Here is a 23,321-nt window from a genome sequence, read left to right on the forward strand (position 1 = left end):
AGTGAGAATGTCCAACACACTATATCAAGGAGCAGTTCGAACACTCTTGGGTGACTGGCTGCGTAATCCTTCGGAAAATGTATTGCATTCTTCAGAAATTATGAATGCTATGTATATGTGTAGGAGTCTGTATATATGACATCTTTATAATCTCTACCATTCTTTGAAGCATTGCTTTTTAATAGAATAAGTGGTTGAAACAGACCAAGATGACATGGGATATTTTTGTGGTTTTCTAAGAGGTTCCATAAATTGATTTCTCAGAAGTTGTTTTAGCTATCACCTGATGAAGAGATGTAAAGAAATTTCGGAAAAATAAAAGACTTAATAATGCTTACTCACTCTATCAGTGAGAGAGCTAGGGAGTTCCAAGTTTGAAGAGTCTGCTTGGTTTGCTGGTAGACCACATTAAATTGGCCTTAATCAAGTCTGTCAGGCGCATTGGGATAGAAACCCTAAATAAGACCAGTAAGTGGTGACCCAGCGATATGGATAATTGTCTTGGAGCTGACTTTGCATTCCTGGAGATATATTAATTGGGTATATTAAGGATTTTGTAAGGTTGAAAGACAAGCCTGAAATCTGGTGGAATTCAGTAAAGAGTGAAGCTAAGGCTTGCAAGGCAACACATGGGTCTTTCAAAAAAAGAACCATATCGTCTGCAAAAAGGCTTAATCTGTAGTCCATGTGCGCTATTTGAAAACCCGGGATTAAAGCAGATTGTCTGATCCAATTTGCCAGTGGCTTGATAGCAATGGCAAACAGCAAGGGAGAAAGGGGATATCCTTGACGTGTTCCTCTAGAAAGAACAAAGTCAGGGGATGAGACCCCATTGATATTGAGAAGGGCTTTCGGTGAAGAATATAAGGCTTTTACCTGATGAAGAGATATGATGTTACCTGAAGAACTGGTCAAATCAGCACTCTGATCTTTCCTGGTAGTAAACGTGATGCTTACTACATTTTTTGTGTGATTTTGAGTTCAAAGGGTTCTGTATTTGGCTTCCCTAAACGTTATTTCCCCCCACCTTTTTTTTGCTGTCAAGTCACAGCTGATTTATGGCTATCTCATGGGATTTTCAAGGCAAGAGGTGTTTAGAGGTGGTTTGCCATTACCTACCTCCATGTCGCAACCTGGTATTCCTTGGAGATCTCTCATCCAAATACTAGTTCTGGCTGACATTGAGCTTCTGAGATCTGACAAGATCAGACTAGCCTGGGCTATCCAGGTCAGGGTGTTTTACTTTTAGATGTGTCTCAATGTGTTACTTGCTTGGCAGTGTGATCCTAAACATGTTTCCATGTAAGTAAGTCATACTGAGCTGAATGAGAGGGTCATAGAATAAGGAATGTAGATTTGTCAGACAGTAAGGAATTTTCTGGGACAAGCCAAACCTGTACAAAAGAAACAGGTTTCAGATGAACCTGATATGGAGTCGGTCTGCTGGTTCTTAAAATAGTTAATTCTCAACATGAACAATTATGTGGATACTTAAAATACAGAGACTGGAGCTGTGAATGGACAAGATAGATTTATGTGAGCCTGAAAAAAGCACAGTGCAGAAAAACCTGAAATCTACAAATAAACAAATAAATAGGGTTGTTAATGCCCTCCAGATTGATAGAAGCAATGTCGGTAGTTTTATGAAATTAATGCCTTTAGTTGCCATTGCTAGGCAACCACAACAGTACTGCCATACATCAAGTCTTGGTTTCTGTTCTTAAAAGGCAGTGGAATTAGGCAGGGCCCTTTCCAGGGCGGTTTTGGCCTTCAAGGGAGGGCTCCTCAGGGCCAAGCCCAGAGGCAACCACCAGGGCTTTTTTTTTTTTTTTTTTGCAGGACCTGCTTTATATATTAGGCCACACACCATTGATGTAGCTTACAGTAGGCCCTTTACTAGGAGGATTGGCTACATCAGAGGTGTGTGGCCTAATATGCAAAGCAGTTCCTGCTACAAAAAAAGTCCTGGCAACCACCTAGCTTATTTGCTATCAAGTGACTTTCATTAGTCACATAGGCCAGCTGATTGCTGCTGTTCACAGCAACTGTCTCATGAAGGCCATTGTGTTATAATGATTAAAAGTTTCAGACTCGGACCTGGAGATTTGAATTTGCACTCTGCCATGTAAACTCAGTGGATGACCTTAGGACATTCTAAACCTAACTTAACTTACAGGATTGTTGTGAGGATGAAATGTAGGAGAGAAGAATGATGTTAAGCTACTTTGGGTCCCATTGTGGATAAGGGTGGGGTATAGATAAAATAAATGCATATCAATATAGACACAGATGGAGGGAAGATAAAAGGTAGGTAGGTTGCTTGGTGGGAAGGAGAAAAAGAAGTTGGGAAAGGTAAGAATATGGGAATTTTCAGGAGGTGAAAATAGTGTGGGGAGGAGGATACAGGGGAAAGTGAGACTGTATAGTTCCCACCACAGAACTGGGCCTGGTGGCTTCCACTACACAGTTATACTATCATTGTCATGGTTAGAGGCTGCAAGAGGAGGGAAGGAGGGAAAGCTGAAGAGAGGGGGGAAGATAAAAGTAGGTTGGTTGTTAGGTGGGAAGGGGAGAATGAAGCAGGAAAAGGAGAAAGACTATGGTGACTGCTAGGGAAGGGGGAAAAGAACTAGTGAGGTTAGGCTAAATGCCCCTGCAAGTTCTTGTGGGTCCCCTACTTGTGTGTGTATTCGTGATTGCAAAGAAGTTTTAAAATAACCCTTAGACTAGGGTGTCAAATGTGCAGCCTGGGAGCTGGATCAGGTCCCTGGAGGGCTCCTATCAGGCCCGTGTGTGTGTGTTTTGTTGGCCAAGGCTCTCTTGGGTGCAACTGGGTTTTGCCTCTCCCTTTTCTCTGTATTCATGCCTTCATGATCCAGTCTTTCTCTGTAGGAAATCAGATGAGGAGTAACAAGCCAGTGAGGTGGATTAGGCTGAGAGTGTGTGTCCAGACCAAGTTCACCCAACACATTTCCTCTGTAGGCTGGGGATTTTAACCTAGACTTCTCATATAAGTAGGCTTGTACTGACCACTATACATTGCTCTCTCTGTGTTCTTGCACTACCACACAGGAGTTGAAGTTATTTATCTGGGGAAGACTACAGTTTTGTAGATAAACACATAGCCCTCAGTCTGTGTCATGGTGCCTTCATATGTTCTTGAGCAGCAGAAGAAGCAACATGTACAGAAGTTTGCAATGCCCAGTCATTTCATGTTTTCCTCTGGGTCTTAGGCTCAAAGCATCGACCATGAGATTTTTTAATGAATGTCAATAAATCAAAAGTAGGTTTGCAACTTACAGACACACACCTGCAGAACACCTGAACAGCCTACTCAAGATTGCTACACCACAGACATTGTCTACAGTTTTTGATGCAATAATTCAGAGCAGGAGGTGTCAGTTATCAGAGACTGTTAAATAAAAAAAATATTGCAAGAGTGCTAATGTTTTAAGCATGCTTTATTTTAAGTTTTTTTAAAAAAATCTTTAATTGTGTTTGTGTTCTTTATAAAGTTTATATTTCCACTACCTGGCATTACATTTTGTGACACACATGGCCTGGCCCGACAATGTCTCATTTATGTCAGATCTGGCCCTCAAACAAATGAATTCAACACCCCTGCTTTGGACAAAAGCTGATGGGAGGATCAGTTGCTGGTCTGAAAGGACTCATGAAGTAAATGATCAAGGTAATACTTATGATAGAGCTTAAATGTAAAAGATGGCCATAGAAAGAGGCCAAAGGGGCACAGAGAATGAGGAGGTTGGACCTTGAGTTTCTTGGTGCTAAATGACAGCACAGGTATAGTGGGTGTTGATGTAATTGTTAAGAGCAATAGATTGTGGTTATCACTAATAAAGATTCTAGAGAGAGTACAGGAAAGGATGTGTTGGGGTGGTGTTGCTCTGAATATTCATGAAGGCATAGAGTATAATAAGTTAGAAAACATAAGTGAAATAAATTCCCCCACAGAAGTCTTATGGGTGAATAAGCTGGGTCCTAATGATAACAAAATGAGGTGCACTAGGGTTGCCAAGTCCAATTCAAGAACTATCTGGGGACTTTGGGGGTGGAGCCAAGATCAAGGCTGTGACAAGCATAATTGAACTCCAAAGGGAGTTCTGGCCATCACATTTAAAGGGACAGCACACCTTTTCAATTCCTTCCTTCCATAGGAAATAATGAAGGATAGGGGCACCTTCTTTTGGGGCTCATAGAAATGGACTCCCTGATCCAATCTTTTTGAAACTTGGGGGGTATTTTGGGAAGAGGCACTAGATGCTATACTGAAAATTTGGTGCCTCTACCCCCAAAAAACAGCCCCTCCAGAGCCCCAGATACCCGCAGATCAATTCTCCATGATTTTCTATGGGAATAAATCTCCATAGGGAATAATAGAGTTCCCAGCAGACATTTCCCTCCCCTCACCCCGCTTTCTGACGACCCTGAAGCGGGGGGAGGGTCTCCAAACCGGGGATCCCCTGCCCCCACCTGGGGATTGGCAACCCTAAGGTGCACTGTAGCCCACTTGACCAAACCTGTGAGGATGATGTGATCTCAAAACAGAGAACCAAATAAGGTAATGAAAGCAGGAAATGATGTAATAAGTGATCTCAACTACTCCTCATATTGGCTGGGTGAATTGTGCTCAAGTTATGCCATAAAGGTAAGGTTTCTGAACATGTGACTGTGTGCTGGAACAGGTAAGGAATCAACTGGAGTTCTGAACAGAATTCAAGACTTGGAAGAAGAGGTAGTTGCAGTAACCACAAGAGTGGTCACAGTTTAGTATTCATGTCAATGGAAATTTGCTCCAATATCTAAAATGATCAGATTTGATTTCAAAAGAGATCTTTACAAATATGAGAGGACTGTTTGGAAGGAAGTTAAGAATCAAGATTGTCAGATAATAATAATGATAATTTTTAATTTATATACCGCCCTCCCTGCCGAAGCAAGCTCAGGGTGACTCACAACATAGGCATTTCAACAATTAAAACATACATACTATAATTCAACCATTTATAAAATTAATCATCATTATAGTTAAAACATTCTGAGATTAAATATTAAAAATTTAATGTTATGCATCATACAGTTTTTCCATGGTGACGGTATACATTCACCAGTATGCGGTAGGATCATTAAGTAAAGGCCAGCTGAAAAAGAGCAGTCTTGCAGGCCCTGTGGAACTGAGCAAGGTTCCGCAAGGCCCGCACCTCTTCTGGCAATTGGTTCCATCAGTGTGGGGCTGAGATCAAGAAGGCCCTTTCTCTAGTAACTTTTAGTTTGGCCTCCTTCGGCCCGGGGATTGTCAATAAATTTTGAGAACCAGATTGCAGTACCCTCTGGGGAATATATGGGGAGGTCCTTGGCCATATAGGGCTTTAAAGGTAATGACCAGCACCTTGTACCGAATCTGGTACACTATTGGCAACCAGTGCAGTTCTCGCAGCCTTGGCTGTATGTGCTCCCATCTAGGGAGCCCCAATAACAGCCTGGCTGCTGCATTCTGCACTAGCTGCAGTTTCTGGGTTCGGCACAGGGGCAGCCCCATGTAGAGGGCATGTGCACGGAACACCTCCCCCGGAGGCTGCAGAACTCAGAGTGTGAGTGCATCAGCCGCAGAACTCTGAGTCCACTTCTTCAGCCCCCCTTAGTGCCCTGCGCACAACAGCACTGTGGGATCGGGTAGGCTGTCAGCCCGGGCAGGCTGAGGGGCGGCACTCCCCTGTCCTGCCATGTGGGGAGCAGCGTGGCAGCTCATAGACCGTTCCCCCCCCCCAAACCAAGTCTGCCCATGCTCCCAGGCATTCCCTCGGAGAGGCCATTGACCAAGGGGGGAGGGTGCCCAGGGAACGTGCAGCAGATGCCAAGTGGAAGAGACAACAGAGGGCACAGCTCAGACTTTATTTTTCCAGAACAGAGTGCAACAGTCTCCTTGGCATGCACTGGGCAGTCTCGCTGTGGGCAGGGCTCCATTCTGAGCTCCGGGCAGAAACAGCTGAGGGAGTGGGGGGGGGGGGCGGTGGAGCGGCAAACGCGGAAGCCTCTGTGTTGGAGTTCCACCTACAAAACGGAGATAGAGATCAAGAGCACCTGCAGGGGCAGTGGCTGGAAGAGCAGACTGCGTTTCATCCAGGCGCTCTCTTAAAGGGACAGTCTCTGACCCACCTCCCTGCAACGGGGCAGCTGCCACACACACACACACACACCGTGGCCTGCCAGGGGTTGGGAATGCGGCAGAGGGCAGACCAAGGGAAGGGAGCAGGCTGCAGCACAGGGGAGTGGGGTCAGCAAATGCCCCCTGCCAGAGCCCACTGCCTGGTTCAAGTGCCAGAGACGCTCGCATACCGAGCGGTCGAGAGCGAGGGGAGGGGGAGGCCGGGGGGGGGGGACAGTGGAACTTACGTAGCCATGGGCGACAGTCCTCGCAGTCCTCGCATGCAGAGCCTTCGGGAGCCTGGAACCTGTGGAGACCTGGAAACAAGCAGTTAGCCCCATGGGAGAGACCTCTCTCCCCCCCTCACAAGTCAAAGATACTGCCAAAACAACCACGAGATGCAGAACCCATCACCAACGTGCCTGCCTGTTCCTCACTCTAAGTCTGGATGGCCGGGAGCTCACCGGCAGAGTTTCCCGCCACGCGCTCTTCTTCCTAACAACTGAGTTGCGTGATGCCAGAGTGGAAGTATTTCTAGGAGGGGGGAGACTGCGATTGGGTGCTGGGGAGGGGCTCGTCAGCTCGAGGCATGAGGGGATTGACGAGGCAATCACGCCGCTCCCTAAGGGGTTTGTGAGCTTCTGCGGCAGCAGAGGCGACCTTTGTTTTTGGTTTCAATGAGTGCCTATGGGGCACGCCGCTGTTTTTGCAGGCGTAAAGTTGCTCCTCTCAGGGGGGGTGCGTGTCATGGGCCAAACTGCTCAGGAAGCCACCTAAGCCTGGTGGTGCCCCCAATTCCACCCCCTCCGCCTGAACGCCACACTCCGCCTCACTTCTGCCCATGCTCGGGTGCAGCCCTCAGGCGCTGCTGCCCTCGGATGCAGCGGCACTTGGCCGTCCCCCTGCCCACGGAACTCCCCTCCGCTGGGGCGGCGCCGGTCGTACGTTGGTGCAAACCCTTCCTGTGCCCACATACCGGCTCGTCTGCTCCCAAAAGACTCGGACGGCGCCAGTCGTACGTCAGTGCAAACCCTTCCTGCGCCCACATACCGGCTCGTCTGCTCCCAAAAGACTCTCCGCCCCCCCCCTCTGGATTGCGCTCTTAATCTTCTTGAAGTTCAGTTGTAATTCTGCTTTTGCACTTTCTGCTTTAACCTTCATCAGTAGTCATTTCAAGTCTTTACTTTCTGCCAGTAATGTGGTGTCATCTGCATATCTCAGATTGTTAATGTTTCTTTTCCTAATTTTCACTCCATCTTCATCTACATCTAATCCAGCTTTCTTTATGATATGTTCTACATGTAGGCTGAAGAGATATAGAGATATAGTACATCCTTGTCTGACATCTTTGCCATTTGGAAAGCATTCTGTTTCTCCATATTCTGTCCTAACAGTGGCTCTTGTCTGGAGTTTAGGTTGCACATCAAAACAATCAAATGTTGTAACACACCCCTTTCTTTTAAAACCAGCCACAGCTTTTCATGACCCGTGCAGTCAAAAGCTTTGCTGTAATGTATTAAACGTTTTGATTTTCTTCTGAAATTCTCTCATATGCCCCTGTAGCCAATGTAAATTTTCAATACAGTCTCTAGTGCATCGTTTTCTGAATCCAGGTGGAACATCTGGCATTTCTTATTCCATATATGGTAACAGTCTTTGTTGAAAGATTTTGAACATCACTTTACTTGTGTGCTGGGCTTTTTTTGAGCAGGAACGCACAGGAACACAGTTCTGGCTGGCTTGGCATCACGGGGTTTGGCCTAATGTCCAAATAAGTTCCTCCTGGCCTTTTTTTGTAGAAAAAAAAATAACTATGCAAAACAATGGTTATGTCAGGGGATGTGGCCAAATAGGCAAATGAGTTGCTTCTGGGCTTTTTCTACAAAGAAAGCCCTGTTTGTGTGAGAAATTAATGTGATGGTCCAATAGTTGTTGCAGTCTTTAATGTCTCCTTTTTGAAACTGGAATGTAGACTGAGCATTTCCTGTCTCTGGGTCATTGTTTTATTTTGCCATATTTATTGTCATATTCTTATTAAGATCTTGATGCACTCTTTTTAATGGCTTGAAATAGAGCAATTGATATCTCATCTAGTTCTGGTGGTTTGTTTCTCCCAACTGCTTTGTGTGCAGCTTTCACTTCACTTTCTAAAACTGCAGATGTTTCTTCAAAACATTCTTCTTGGGGAGAATCTGTCATCCATTCGTCTCTTTTTACTTGCAATATAAGTCAAGTACAGTCAACAGGATGGGACATCCAATAAACACTGCTTGTAGGGATTGTATTGCAGACATCTGAAAACAAGCAGAAATCTGAAACAAATGGAAAAAACCTGAAAAAAGTGAAAGCATTTAAGCATGCTTAATAGTATAGTCCATAGTCCCTATCCAATGAATCAAAGAATTTACCAAAGAATCTTTTTGAACCATTTTGTTATAGCACAACCCTGTTAGATTTGTTTAAAAAGCGCTCTTGAATAATTCAATTTAGCATATTTTGTGGTAAGCCAGGCCTTCCTCACCTTGTCAGGCAGGTCATTCTTTAAGGTGGGGCTCCAACAGAGAATGGAAAAAATAAGCATGCCCTGCCTAGCTACCAATAATGCGGCATTCAGTACCAACTGGAGTTTCTGAACTGATGAATACCTGTGTAGAGTGCATTACTGTAGCCATGGATCCAGGTGGGCAGATCAGCTGTGTCGAGTTAAGCAGTGTAGTTATTCAATGAAAAAGAAGTGAAAGGATGTCTTAAGGGAGACAGAGAGATTGGAGTAAAAGTGGGTGAAAGTTTTGAATCTGTTTTCTCCAGAGAAAATTGGGGTTGCATACCCATGCTGGAGCTGCTGTTTTCAGGAAGAGATAAAAGTCCTAGGACTAATAACAAAAAAGTAGTATGTCTCCAGGTCTGGATGGTTCTTAAAAGATTCAGATATGAAATTGTAGATCCTATAACCAATGCATGTAACTTGTCACTAAAATTAGCCACATTACTGGAGGACTGGAAAATAGCAGATTTTCATTTTTTTTTTTAAATGTCAAGAGGGATTCAGGAAACTATAGGTCAGTTAGCCTAACTAAATTAGTAGAAACTATTATGAAAGATAGAATTATTAAACACATAGAGGAACAAAGCCTACTTATGGAAAATCAGCATGGCTTTGCCTCACCAACCTTTTGGAGTCTTTTGAGAGGATTAATCATGGATAAGAACTGCCATCTTGAAATACAAACTGCCATCTCTATGAGATATCATGCTGTGAGACGGCTAGGCTGGGCAATATGTGATGACATGATAATCTGAGTGCTGTTGAATTGTTCATTTATATAATGTTTTTATTGTATTTTATTGTTTTATCATATGTTGTACTCTGCCCTGAGCTCTATGGCGAATGGGCAGAATAGAAATATGAAGAACATATGAAGCTGCCTTATACTGAATCAGACCTTTGGTCCATCAAAGTCAGTATTGTCTTCTCAGACTGGCAGCGGCTCTCCAGGGTCTCAATCTGAGGTTTTTCACACCTATTTGCCTGGACCCTTTTTTTGGAGATGCCGGAAATATATACTGAATATACTGAAATAAAATAACAAGAATAATCTGGTAAACGTTATATACTTTAATTTTCCAAAGGTTCTCCACCAAAGGCTCCTGAGTAAACTTAACGGGCATCAAGTAAGAGGCTGGCTATCTCTTAAACAATAAGAAGCAGAGTAGGAATAAATGGGCAGTTCTCACAAGCGAGAGAAGTAAGCAGTGGGGTCTCACAAGGATTCATATTGGGATTGGTGCTATTTAATTTTTTCATTAATTATCTGGAATTACATGTGAGCAGTGTAGTGGCTAGGTTTCTGGATGATACCAAATTATTCAAGACGGTGCAAATTAGCATAGATTATGAAGACTTCCAGGTGGATATATCCAGACGGGTTGAGGTGGGCAATAATGTGTCAAGTGAAGGTAAGTACAAGATGATGCACACTGCAGCAAAAAATAATAATAAAAAAATAAAAAATCCTAACCTTAAAAGTATGGGCCATGAATTCAGGACAGACAAAACAAAGTTCTTATTCGCTATCAGAGGATGTTGTTATGGCTTTAAGAAGGAATTAAACGGATTCATGGATAATAGATCTATCAGGAGCTACTAGCAATGATATGTAAAGGGAACTCCACATCCAGAAGCAATGAACTTCTGAATAACAGTGATAAGAAGCAATGTCAGAAGGCCTTCACTTCTGTGCATCTTCCAGGGCAACTGGTTGGCCAATGTTAAACAGGTTGCTAGACTAGATGAACCACTGGTCTGAACTCATTTATGTTGTGCCTGCAATATTAAATGTACTTGCCTAAAGTTAGTGACACAACAAATGCTGCTATGGTAATCCACCACGTGTGTTTTCCAATGAGGATAATATTGTTTTGCTGGTACATTGATGCCAAATCTACTGCTGGTATACTGATTCCAAATCTACGGAAATTTGCCTGCATTTTTTTATTCTGAAAGGACACTCCCATCCATAGTTAGTGTGACTAAACAATATGTATATGAAGTAGAGCCTGTATGGCTATTCCCATATGGTGCAAAAGTATGTCACATTCTACAGAGTTTATAGGAAAATCCTAGAGAAAAATCCCCCAAACCTCTTCTTCTTTTTTGTATCAATCAAAATATCACAAAACTACACAAGCTTTTGAGTTCTCCAGGTCACATAATGAGGCTCAATGTTAAAAACAAGAAAGTGGGAAGCGAAAAAATCAGGCTGTGATGTTATGTATCTCATACATAGTAAATGCATAATATCGTTACTATGCATTTATTCTAATAGTAAATGCCTGTATGCATTGCTCATAGGTACTGTATTAGTGAACATGTTATGGTATATGTATTTTTGAGAATCAGGTAGGCATTGCTCTGGCACGTGAAATAAAGCATATCAACAATCTTCCTGTTATTAGCTGTGAAAAGTACTTAAGTTTTTTTAAAGAATGCCACCTAAACTGTGATTTTCCTTTAAACAGGTTATGTGATAATGTCAAGAATATACTGTAATTATGCTGACAAGGAACCAGCAAGCAACTATCAGTTTTTATAAAGGAGGACTGATTTTTAAAAAGCATATTTCCTGTAATCAGGTGCTTTATGAGCTCCTCAGTGAGTTTTCAGTGATTTGCTGTGTTCAGTACAAATCAGAAGTATCTCACCCATGCTCCTCCCCATTCTGTGTCAGTGGGCGGGTCTCAGTAATGAGCAGTGTTTGGTTACTTGTTCAACACACTCGAGGCTGTCTGCTTCCCTGTTCAGTGGAGCTCAAAGGGTTGCCTTTGATCATGCTGTCAGAAGTCTAGCACAGCAGGAGCGGAACAGTTCACTTGCTCAGCTGCTGAATGCTGGGTAGGCTGCAGGGCAAAGGCTTAGCTTTGCCTTCACATTTTGTGCATCAACAGAATCAGCTGTGACCTCCGAGACTTCTGCACCTTCAGCCACAATGGTGGCAAAGGATTATCCATTTTATCTCACCGTCAAGAGAGCAAACTGTGACTTGGAAGTACAGACAACGAGCTTATCAACCAGAGAGACAGAGGTATGGTTTGCGGATGGATTTCAGTACAGCTTTTACAAAGAATCTGCATTCATTGGGGTAGAATAAGTATTTTGAGCCTATTCTTGGTTTTCCTGGGCATAGATCAATGTACTGTAAAAAGGGACCTGCTAGTAAATAGAACAAAAGCAAATCCTAACAGCAGTTAATACAGCTAAAACCAAGAACTCTGAACTGCACGATGCAATGCTATAAAGGCAAAGCAACTAGGAATCACTTGATGTCTTGTAATTAAGTTTCACAATGATTGTAAACCAAGTTTACAATTTCAGCTTGAGACCCTGGAGAGCCGCTGCTAATCTGGGTAGACAGTACCGACTTTGATGGACCAAGGGTCTGATTCGGTATAAGGCAGCTTCATATGTTCAAGTGTGCTATCATTAAGAGAATGCTAATTATGGGAGTTGTGGGTTTGAGTGCTGCTTAAAATAATGAATTAGCATGTTTCTCATCACTTCACCACCCTGTATTTCAGTAGCGATTGGCATGTAAGTAAATAAAGTATTTGCAAAAAGCCTGTATATTTTTGCCTGTAGTGGTAGCTTTAGGATTTAATATTGATGACTGAAATGCTAGCTGACCACACAGCAGTTTAATCACTTTAAAGGGAACTGCTTTTCAGTTACCAAAGATTTTGTGAAGTTTTTATCTGTTTGGCGAATGAAGTTGCTTAAATACTGATGATATAGTACTAAATACTATCATTAATTAGGCAGGAGTACTTTTCAGCATGTTTGGATAAGCACTCAGTTTGTACCTTTCAAGTTCTAGTGTATAGTGCTAAATATTACAGTAAAACTTGAGAGATAAATGATCCAACTCCAACAACTTCTGTCTAGTCTGTGTAAAAAGCAAAGTCACCTTGATGGGAAGGAGCCAAAGGTTCTTCCCTTATACCCCTTTGAGCTAAAGCTGCATGTTGTAGGGCTGTCAAAAAGGCTTTCTCTCCTCTCCGGACAGCTCTACAGACAAATATATTTTAGCTGCAGGTATCCCATGCTGGCTCAGATTCCTGTGACTCTTACTGCTCCTGTTACAACAAGGTCAGTGTATTTGCTCCAAGTGCCATGCATTGTCACTTCTCACAATCTTAGCATGAGCTGTAGTGCAAGCAAGACTGGAAGTCCCCCCCCCCCCCGACTGTGGCATTTGAAAGGAGGTAGCAGTATGATGGTAGGAGAGTTTCTGGGCAGAAGCAACAAATACCAAGGAGCTGTAAATGCTAGTTGTGAATAACCACAACCATTTTGAAGTTAAGAATATTTTCATTTTGGGTGAAGTCTAAGAGGTTCTGTGGTAATATTTTTAATGTGACATTTTGATTGGAATGGCTTCAGATTGGGGCCTGAGAGCCAAAATTGACATAATGTGGGTGATTTGTGATATGACATCCTTATTATTTTGTTTTCACCTCAAATCTGCCACTGTGCATGAAAAAATGTACTAGAATAGTGGCCGCAGTCAAGTGGATTTTTCTTTTGCATTTTTTCCCCTGGATCTAAATTACTTTCCCAAAAACTTCTGCTTGTGTTATTGGTAAAAAATAGGTACCTTTATCATACTTCCCACAGTAGAATAAACAGCAGCTTTGCAGTGAGGAAATTTAAATAGGGAAGATGCTGTACTGCCCTTCCTTCTGTGATGTGATACCTGTCTGCATTGCCTTGTGACTGTTTTTAAGTGTTAACTAAAACACCAGAAGATCTCATCAATGATGTCCTCCATAATGGTTCTTAGGTGCCTGACATGCTACAGTATGAGGTACTTAAAGGAAAAAGGATATAGGTAAAGATAAACAAAAACATTAAAATATTCTAACAAGTAAACCTTTCATAAATACCAAAGGCAATGTTTATCTTGTCCTTTGATAATCAGGGAAACAGGATACATGCAAGAAAACTTCCTTGCCAGAAATTTGTTTCACATATGGCAAAAGAATCATTTCTATTTTTGTTCACCTTCTATTTTCAATACATTTAAGAGACAAAGAGCCTGGTTGTTAAAAGCACTCAATTAATGAATATATTTAGAGTTAGTATTCAAGAATGCATTTGTTCAACAGGAAAATAAATAGGAAGATGTAATATCCTCCAATATAAGTATTTACAGCTTCCCCTCACCAGGGATCTTTGTCAAATGTTCCACTCTTTGCCTCTTTGCGTGGGATTTCAACATCAGATAATTGGAGGAGCTCTGGGAAATGATTTTCTTTACATTATTTGTAATTCTATATGTGGATAGTAGTAGTTGCCAGTGCTTTTAAAACTAGGGAGAATTGGTAGCTTTTTACAGTCTTGGAAACAATATTGCAAAACTGGTTCCACACATTTCTTTTTGTGTCCTGCTATGGTCCCTGGCCAAGCAGTTGTGGCATTATTTGCTGAACTTCTCCTGTACACTGGAAAAGCTAGAACTCGCGTTTGTTATTATGATAGACATTTATATATTTAGCGAGATTATCATATGTCTCTCATGTAAGTGTATGCATACATACTGTGCAGTTCCATCTGTAACTATTTTGGAAAAGCAGAACAAAGTTTGAGTCCAGTGGCAATTTTAAGACCAACAAAGTTTTATTCAAGATAGCAGATTTCACATATGTGCACGCTTCTTTAGGTATCTGCTTCAGACCAACATATCTACCTAAATCTAATTTTGGAACAAGGTTGGTGTTTGGTTTTTTTTTTACATTAAGAATGGCTATCCTATGGCCAGCCCTGTAGCCAGGAATTGTTTCTTCAGGGGGCCTTTTAAGGCTATGGCCTGCCAGTGCCTGATACCCGCCCCTCTTACTTCAGCCACCCTCAACTCTTTCTCTCAGCTTCTGCCAGCCCTCAGAGGACTGAGGTGCTCGGCAGCAGGCTCAGGACACTCACAGGGCCAGGCTTCAGTGATCAGTTTGTCTATCAACTGCTGCTGCTGTGTCCAGCCTTCTTGCCATGGACAGTGGAGAGGAGTAAAGGGCAACACTGCATGGCCAAACCAGTCATCCTAGGCTTCTGACATTAATTGGCCTGCCTCTTCTCCTGCAAGGCATGGCCTGATGATTGTTCCCTCTTTTGGCTCTGTGGTCAGCAACCGTGCATTGTGAACTCCAGCTGGTCTTTGGGTGGATTTCCTCATGATGCTATTCCTCATTGCTGGCTTGGATGCTGGCACCAGGTGGCTCTCCCTGTCCTGGAGTGTGAGCAGCGGGGGTGCTGCAGATTCAATAGGGGTGCTGCCCCCAGCACCCTCTGCTGGCTATGGGCCTGCCTGTAGCCCGAAAGAAACAAGAAAACAGTCCAAAATACCATTATACTAATTAGACTGGCTACAAAGAGCTACTTGTGGTCCTTTATTGTTCACCATTTCATAGAGTTGTATGGTACTGGGTGGTAAAAAGTGCTGCAGATAAAGTTAAGAAAATGGAATAAAATAACCTTTCCCCCTTATCCCTTGTCCATTACTTATCAAGTTATCAATGAAGGCTTTGGGGGAGTGTGATAATCCACTCTACATCACCACAGATGGATATCACTCTCTTGTAGAAACTTCAGCTATTATTCCCTATTCCCCCAAATAGGATATGAAACATAAGGTTGAATACTTGCTACTGGTTCCTAATTATCTCTCATCTACAAAAATGTCTTGCATCGTAAGACCAACACCATCACTGACTTTTCCAAACAAATTTATTTATTTACAGTATTTATAGTCCACCTTTCTTGCTTAGACTCAAAGTGATATATACATATCACTTATATCACATATATACACATATCACATATAGAGGATATAGAGGGTGGTGTAGCAATTGTTTTCTGTGGCCCCAGAAAATAGGACCAGGACCAATGGGTTGAAATTAAATCAAAAGAGTTTCTGGCTCATCATTAGGAAGAACTTCCTGGCTGTTAGAGCAGTTCCTCAGTGGAACAGGCTTCCTTGGGAGGTGGTGGGCTCTCCTTTCTTGGAAATTTTTAAACAGAGGCTAGATGGCCATCTGACAGCAATGAAGATCCTGTGAATTTAGGGGGAGGTATCTGTGAGTTTCCTGCATTGTGCAGGGGGTTGGACTAGATGACCCTGGAGGCACCTTCCAACTCTATGATTCTATGAATTGCATTATATAAACAGTGTAATCAGATAGCAATGTAATTAACAATGTAATATCACAGGATTACAGAATTAGAACAATGCAAATACCAAATCGTCAAAGGTATAAACAATACAGAAAGCAGGTGATACCTACATTAATAATTGCAGTGAACTATTCCATTCTACTAAAATTCTAAACTCTTTTTTAAAATGTCAGTTTGAACATTGCTGTTTTGCCCATTCTGTGGAATTATAAGTGTGGAACCTTCCTGACTTCAGGCAGCTGTTTGGCATAGTAAGAGCCACCGCTGAGAGTGTCAATTCCAGTGTGCATGCTAAGATCAAAACTGTAAAACATTTATAGCTGATCTGCTATAGACAGCCACATTATACACTACAATGAGTTTTAAACTTGCTTTGCGTCAGAAGATTCTACACTTAAGATCAAAAAAGTAGTAAATTGCTTAAAGGAATCTAATTGCTAAACTGGATTTTGACTTCTGTCTCCCAAGACCTAACACAATGTTTCAGTGATTTTATCATCACTAAATTCCTCAAATAATACAGACTTGGAGAGGACAACTTCATAGCTGATGAGTATCTGTCATATTTACTGAGAGCCTATGGGAATGCTAAAGTCCTGATTTAGGGATGCTGAAGCCCTGATAAAACCCTGTGTGGATGGCTAAAGCCCTGATTTGGGAAGCTTTGTCTCATTGCCTTTGGCAGCTGTAAATTAGAAGAAAGCTGGTAGCAGAAAGCAAGTAATGAGCAGAAAGAGATCTCAGGAAGCACATAGCAGGAAGTTGGGCAGAGAGAGCAAGCAAGAGCCAGCAAACAGGATATCTTGGTCTTTTGACTATTAACCCTTCAGGATATTTTGACGATGATAAGGGCAGGGACGGTGGTTCAGTGAGTAGAGCATCTGCTTGGTAAGCAGAAGGTCCCAGGCTCAATCCCTGGCATCTCCAAAAAAGGGTCCAGGCAAACAGGTATGAAAAAACCTCAGCTTGAGACCCTGGAGAGCCGCTGCCAATCTGAGTAGACAATACTGACTTTGATGGACCAAGGGTCTGATTCAGTATAAGGCAGCTTCATATGTCCATATGACGAAAAAAGGTAATATTGGGAACTATTTTGTTAAGCAGCTGGTGGTGAATTAGATCATATCTAAATAAGGATGGAAGGAAGGAGAACACACGTTTTCTCACACTAAGTCAACTGCCTGAAAAAATGGAGAAGAGGGAGAAATAGTAATTGTGTGTGAATGTTCTGCTGTTTTTACAAAACACACCTATTAATGATAATCCAGTTCATACATTTTACTAAGGTTTGAAATTCTCCTGATTTTTTTCCTGCATCAGAGCAAGTGAGCCATATCTACCTTGCCATGTGCAGGATGGAATCATACAAGTAAGGGGGCCTGTAAGGATTTGTGAGTGCATCTCATTTTCTCTCTGTCTCTGCGCCCGCTCCCCCCACCACCATTATTTTCTGCTTTCCTTTCTGTACCCTTTTCTCCTTTTCACCCATCAACCAATGCATCTTTTGTCTGTTCCTCATCTTCTGTTATATTATTTCTTTTATTTATACCCCACCTTTCTCCATAGTGCAGACTCAGAGCAGCTTACATTATTCTCTATTATTCTCCATTTTATCCCCCCCACAACTCTGTGAGGTAGATTAGGCTGAGAGTGTGTGACTGGTGACCTAAGGTCACTCCCCAAGCTTCCATGGTCAAGTGGATTTGATCCTAGTCTGAAACCTACACCAAACTAGCTTCTCTGGAGTGCCTGTTGTTGAAACAGCAATAAGCAGCTAGGCCTGCGTGAGTAGGGCTGCCAAGCCCCTGGTCTGAGCAGGGAATCCCTCACCCTGAAGATTCCCAACTCGCCAGCCCACATTGGGCTGGCGGGGGGAACCTCCCCCTGCATCGCCGGTGCAATGATGTCACCCGGAAGTGATGTCATCAAAATGGCAGCACGCATGCGGGGCCACTCTAGGTGTTTCCGGGAAAACTGTATGGTTTTCCCAGATGCTCTAGCCATTTGGGAGGTAAAACTCTATGGTACAATAGGTTCTCTGCCGGGGCTTGAAGAGGACTTGGCAACCCTATGCATGAGTCACACAGGTAGTGTGGCAGCAAGTCAAGCAGTGGTTGTTGCTAGATCAGGCCCTAATGAATCCTCCATGAAAGGACAAAACTGTCCTGGAAAGGGCCCTGCCCCTCCTCCAGTTGTTTACTGGCAGAAACCAAGGCTAGAAGACTAGAAATACTAGTATGGTTGCCTAGCAACCTCCATAATTGCCACTATAGGGGGTATTCATCTCTTAAATGTACATTGGATTGGATATTGGATATTGGATTTATATCCCGCCCTCCACTCCAAAGAGTCTCAGAGCAGCTCACAATCTCCTTTTCCTTCCTCCCCCACAACAGACACGCTGTGAGGTGGGTGGGGCTGGAGAGGGCTCTCACAGCAGCTGCCCTTTCAAGGACAACCTCTGCCAGAGCTATGGCTAACCCAAGGCCATTCCAGCATGTGCAAGTGGAGGAGTGGGGAATCAAACCTGGTTCTCCCAGATAAGAGTCCGCACACTTAACCACTACACCAAACTGGCTCACTGTCTATATTAGTTTGGATGGTTTTAATCCCTCAGATTACAGATTTTTGTGAAAACTTGAAGCTTTTCACAGAATTGTAGAAATCTGTTTTGCCTGTTCATGGCTCTAGTCTCCATATTTCAGAATCCACAGATGGGGGCCATGTTGAAAATTAGATGTATTGAGAAGCAAAATTTCTAATCTTATAATTCTAAAAATTGTTAGATTAGCCACTGTTTTATTTCTATTTATTAGTGATGAATTCTACACTGACAAACAAGCCCAAGAGAAATGCCCCCCCCCCCTTTCACCATTCTGTTGCTTGAAGCCAGTTCAACCTAATTTGAATTTTTTGTGTACTGGACTGTAACCAGTTTCAGGGCTGTTCTTCCTCACTGAGAGCTATCTTGTTCTCTTTGATCAAGTCTTCACCATAGAAATTAGTGGCAGGGGATTCACAAGAACTTGCAGAGGCCTCATTTTCTCCTTCCCCAATATTTTCTCTTTTTCTTTTTTGAAAGCCCCCATAGCCTTTCCCTTTCTTCCGCTTCCTTCTCTTCTTTCCACCTATCTGCTCCCCTGTCTTTAGCTTCTTCTGAAAAAAACTCTGGCCTGCAAGGACCTGTGGGGAGTACCTTAATATTCCCTGTCTCCCCCCCTCTGCACACTGTTTCCCTATTCGCGGCAGTCCCTATATCCTCATCTTTCTTTGGTCTTTCTCTTCTTCCCACCCAGTCACTGATGTTTAAGCTATTTTTATTACATATTTACTTCATTTGTTTCCTGCCCTTATTTCCAATGGGGACCCAAAGAAGCTTCCATCATTCTTTCCTTTTGTTTTATTCTCACAACAACCCTGTGAGGCACGTAAGCCCGAGAGTGTATGACTAGCCCAAGGTCACCCAATGAATTTCCATGGCAGGGTGGTGATTCAAACCTAGTTATTCATCCTAGTTTGAAACTAAGCACTACACCACATAGACTTTCATGGGATGGCTGCTGTTGAACAGTAGCAAGCAGCCAGACATGGGTGAGTTGTGAAAGTGACATGCTAGCATGTCATCCAGTAGGTGCTGCCAGGTGTGACCCTGATGAGCCCTCTCTCAAAAGCCAAAACAGCTATGGCAGGGGCCCTGCCCCCTCCCTTGCATTTTAATGACAGAGACCAAGGCTTGAAGGTTGGCAGTGCTGTTGTGATTGCCTAGTGATGGCCACTGAGTGCACTTTTTCTTAAAGCTGCAGGTAGTGCTCCATTTTCTGTAGCCAATGCCATGTTATTCCATGCCACAAAAGGCTTCTTTCAAACAATGGGTAGGGTACCATACGACAGTAGTCCATGTTGTCAGAGAAGCTGTGTATGTGTACTTGATACGTTATAGGTTTGTAGACTGCGACAAATAAACTGATAAAGCTGGTAAGAGTAAAGAAAGGGGAGGTACAGAAGGCTGTGATAAACATGTTAAAGCATACTAGGTGTCCGTTGGTGATCAGACTGGTGCTTCAGCACTTGAAGAAAGGGAGTATGAAGGGATGGACTTGGCAAACCCTTTGCCTTAGGTTGCTGAGAGGTTGAAAAATCCTACAACAATCTCAAGTCTTGGCTCAGAAGTGCAACCTTGTCCCCTTACTCCTGGATGGTACCAACTGGTAAGTAACTGCTGCTACCAGCAAATCAGAGAGTATCTCCTGCTGGATAGATTTGCACATTCAGCATTTCATACCCATGCTGATATTTAAAAGTTCCACTTAGTTGCCTCAATTCCTGTTTTGTTCCTACAAGCTAGTGATGGGGCAATATTTCACTTTCACAATTTCAAGCTATCATGCAAGATGGTGAACTTACCCGCTACCTCTCCCCATTACCACTGCTACCATTGATAGCAAGACTGAACAGCAGTGCTGTGTTTCAGAGATCAGGCTCAGAGTATTCAAAATATATATGAAAGTTTAATAAACAGTTTTTAAAATAATACATGGTCTGTTCAAGTATCAGACTGAGCAAGGAGACAAAGAAAAGGTGGAAACACACATTCCTGTCACCCTACTCTCTTCTTGTTTTAGTGGAAGTTGTTGCTTGGGCATGCTAGTAAAACTTGAAGTTGCAGTCAGCCTCCAGCATTACCTTAGCTATCAGAAGAGGTACTTCTCTCCACTGTTTCTAGCCACATTGTCAAGACAGAGTTCCCAGGTAAAGACAGAGACCGTTTTCGCACACAGCTTACCACGGGGTCCCATTCCTGTTCTCTCCGCAGCGTCCGTCGGATTTCCCATTATCTGAGCCGAAGTTACAGGAAGTGCTGTGGCTTTTGCGTAGCAAACGTAAACCGCTAAAACCCAGTTTACATTTGCTATGCAAAAGCCGCAGCACTTCCTGTAACTCCAATGCAGATAATGGGAAATCCGACAGAAGCTGCAGACAGAACAGGAACGTGACCACATGGTAAGCGGTGTGCGAAAACGGTCTTAGTCCTGCATGGCTTGTGCTGATTGACATTGCTACTCAAGATGGAAGAAGAGCTTGTTTCCTATATCCTGGGAATGCATAATAGCTACTTTGAAAGTCTTTCCCCTTCTGGAGCATTATTCTAATTTCCTGCTTCAAGAGGAAAAGAAAATTATCTTGCCATTTGTGCACTTTTTCAAATAATGAGGACCATAAGAAATTTGGATGTGTAGTCTGAGTTCCTCTGGCTGCCAGAAAATCATAGCCAGATGACTTTTGTTCAGTCAGTGTGATATATTTGTATTGGTTATTTCACTGTATTTTAAAATTTTTATATTGTCTATGATGTTTATGATACATGTGTTTTGAGGTGTTGTGGTCTTTGGATTCTGAATTAATAAGTTTGACTGACGAGTTTGCATATAAGGCATTCCTAATATGACCATTAAAAGCTTGTGTGTTTTTTTTGTTGAGCCTACATAAAGATTAGTTACCTGAATCATCAGTTGAGTAAAGTAAGAATTAGTGACTTTGTAATATGAAAAAACAATTAACGGTGTTCTTCCAAGCAATGAAAGATTGTGTGTTGCATTTAAAAACTTTTATTTCATTGTACTGATGAACAAGTTTCCATCAGTAAAAAAAAAACCTGGCTTTGAGAAGCTGTAAATACACTGAAGCAAAGCTCCAAATCATACTAGAATTAATATTTTCAGTTAAATTTCTCTCCATAAATGCATACATTTAAACATATAAGATAGAATCATAGAATCGTAAGAGTTGGAAGGGACCCCCAGAGTCATCTAGTCCAATCCCCTGCACAATGCAGGAAATTCACAAATACCTCCCCCTAAGTTCACAGGGTCAGCATTGCTGTCAGATGGCCATCTAACCTTTGTTTTAAAACCTCCAAGGAAGTAGAGCCCAGTGCTCACCACCTCCCAAGGAAGTCTGTTCAACTGAGGAACTGCTCTAATTGTCAGGAAGTTTTTCCTAATGTTGAGCCTGAAACTCTTCTGATTTATTTTCAAACCATTGGTTCTAGTCCTGCCTTCTGGAGCAACGGAAAACAATTCCACACCATCCTCTATATGACAGCCCTTCAAGTACTTGAAGATGGCGATCATATCACCTCTCAGCTGCCTCCTCTCCAGGCTACACATACCCAGCTCCTTCAGCCTTTCTTCATAGGACTTAGTCTCCAGACCCCTCACCATCTTTGTTGCCCCCCTCTGGACCAGTTTCAGCTTGTCTATAGCCTTCTTAAAATGTGGGGCCCAAAACTGAACACAATATTCCAGGTGAGGTCTTACCAGAGCAGTGTAAAGCGATACCATGACTTCACGTGATCTGGATACTATACTTCTGTTAATACAGCCTAAAATTGCATTTGCCTTTTTAGCCACCACATCACACTGTTGACTCATGTTCAGCGTCTGGTCCGCTTAGACCCTTAGATCCTTTTTGCACATAGCATTACCAAGACAAGTCTCCCCCATCCTACAACTATGCATTGGATTTTTCCTACCTAAAAGCAGAACTTTACACTTATCCCAGTAAAAATGCATTTTATTGGTTTCAGTCCAGCCTTTCAAGATCATCCTGTATCCTGTTTCTGTCTTCTGTTGCGTTTGCAACCCCTCCCAATTTAATATCATCTGCAAATTTAATAAGCATTCCCTCTATTCCTTCTTGTAAATCATTTATAAAGATGTTGAACAAAACAGGCCCCAGGACAGATCCTTGAGGCATTCTACTTGTCATTCCTCTCCAAGAGAATGAGGAACCATTCACAAGCACTCTTTGGGTGTGATCTGTCAGCCAGTTACAGATCTACCTAACAGTAGCAGGATCCAAACTACATTTTACCAACTTGTCAACAAGGACAGTATTTGGAATCTTATCAAAAGCCTTACTGAAATCAAGATAAACTGTCTACAGCATTCCCCTGATCCAGCAAGGTAGTCACTTTTTCAAAAAAAAAAAGGGGGATAATGTTAGTCTGACATGACTTGTTCTTAAGAAACCTATGCTGGCTCTTAATAATCATAGCCATCTTTTCCAAATGTTCCAGGACTGACTGACTGATGATTTGTTCTAAAACTTTTCCAGGTATAGACATCAAGCTGATAGGGCAGTAGTTACCTGGATCCTCCTTTTTCCCCGTCTTGAAGATGGGGACATTTGCCCGCCTCCAATCTTCCGTCACCTCACCTGTTTGCCAAGAATTCTCAAAAATAATGGCCAGAGTCTTGGAAATTACATCCACAAGTTCTTCTAGTACCCTTGGATGCAGTTCATCTGGGCCTGAGGGCTTTGTTTCATTTAAAGAAACTAGGTATTTATGTACTACCCCTATGCTGATCCTAGGTTTCAACTTCCTGCCCTCATTATATGTTCTGTTTTTGCCATGTTGAGCACTGATTCCCT

The 23,321-nt window shown here is 42.6% G+C and overlaps 1 protein-coding gene across 5 annotated transcripts in view; it reads left to right on the forward strand.

The window, feature by feature from the left end:
- ARHGEF3 (Rho guanine nucleotide exchange factor 3) overlaps positions 1-23,321 on the forward strand; it is a 185,426-nt gene that overhangs the window by 125,374 nt on the left and 36,731 nt on the right. Inside the window, exon 3 of one of the 5 annotated variants that reach the window (XM_060239740.1) lies at positions 11,612-11,748. The exons of 3 other annotated variants lie outside the window; for them this stretch is intronic. In XM_060239740.1, coding sequence (XP_060095723.1) covers positions 11,653-11,748 — 96 coding nt within the window. In that variant the 5' untranslated portion in view covers positions 11,612-11,652. Of the gene's footprint in view, positions 1-11,448; positions 11,749-23,321 lie in introns of those variants that run through there. One more of the 5 variants, XM_060239739.1, reaches the window with a different exon arrangement.

Source organism: Heteronotia binoei, chromosome 5 (assembly GCF_032191835.1).
Source record: "Heteronotia binoei isolate CCM8104 ecotype False Entrance Well chromosome 5, APGP_CSIRO_Hbin_v1, whole genome shotgun sequence".
NCBI classification, from domain to species: domain Eukaryota; kingdom Metazoa; phylum Chordata; class Lepidosauria; order Squamata; family Gekkonidae; genus Heteronotia; species Heteronotia binoei.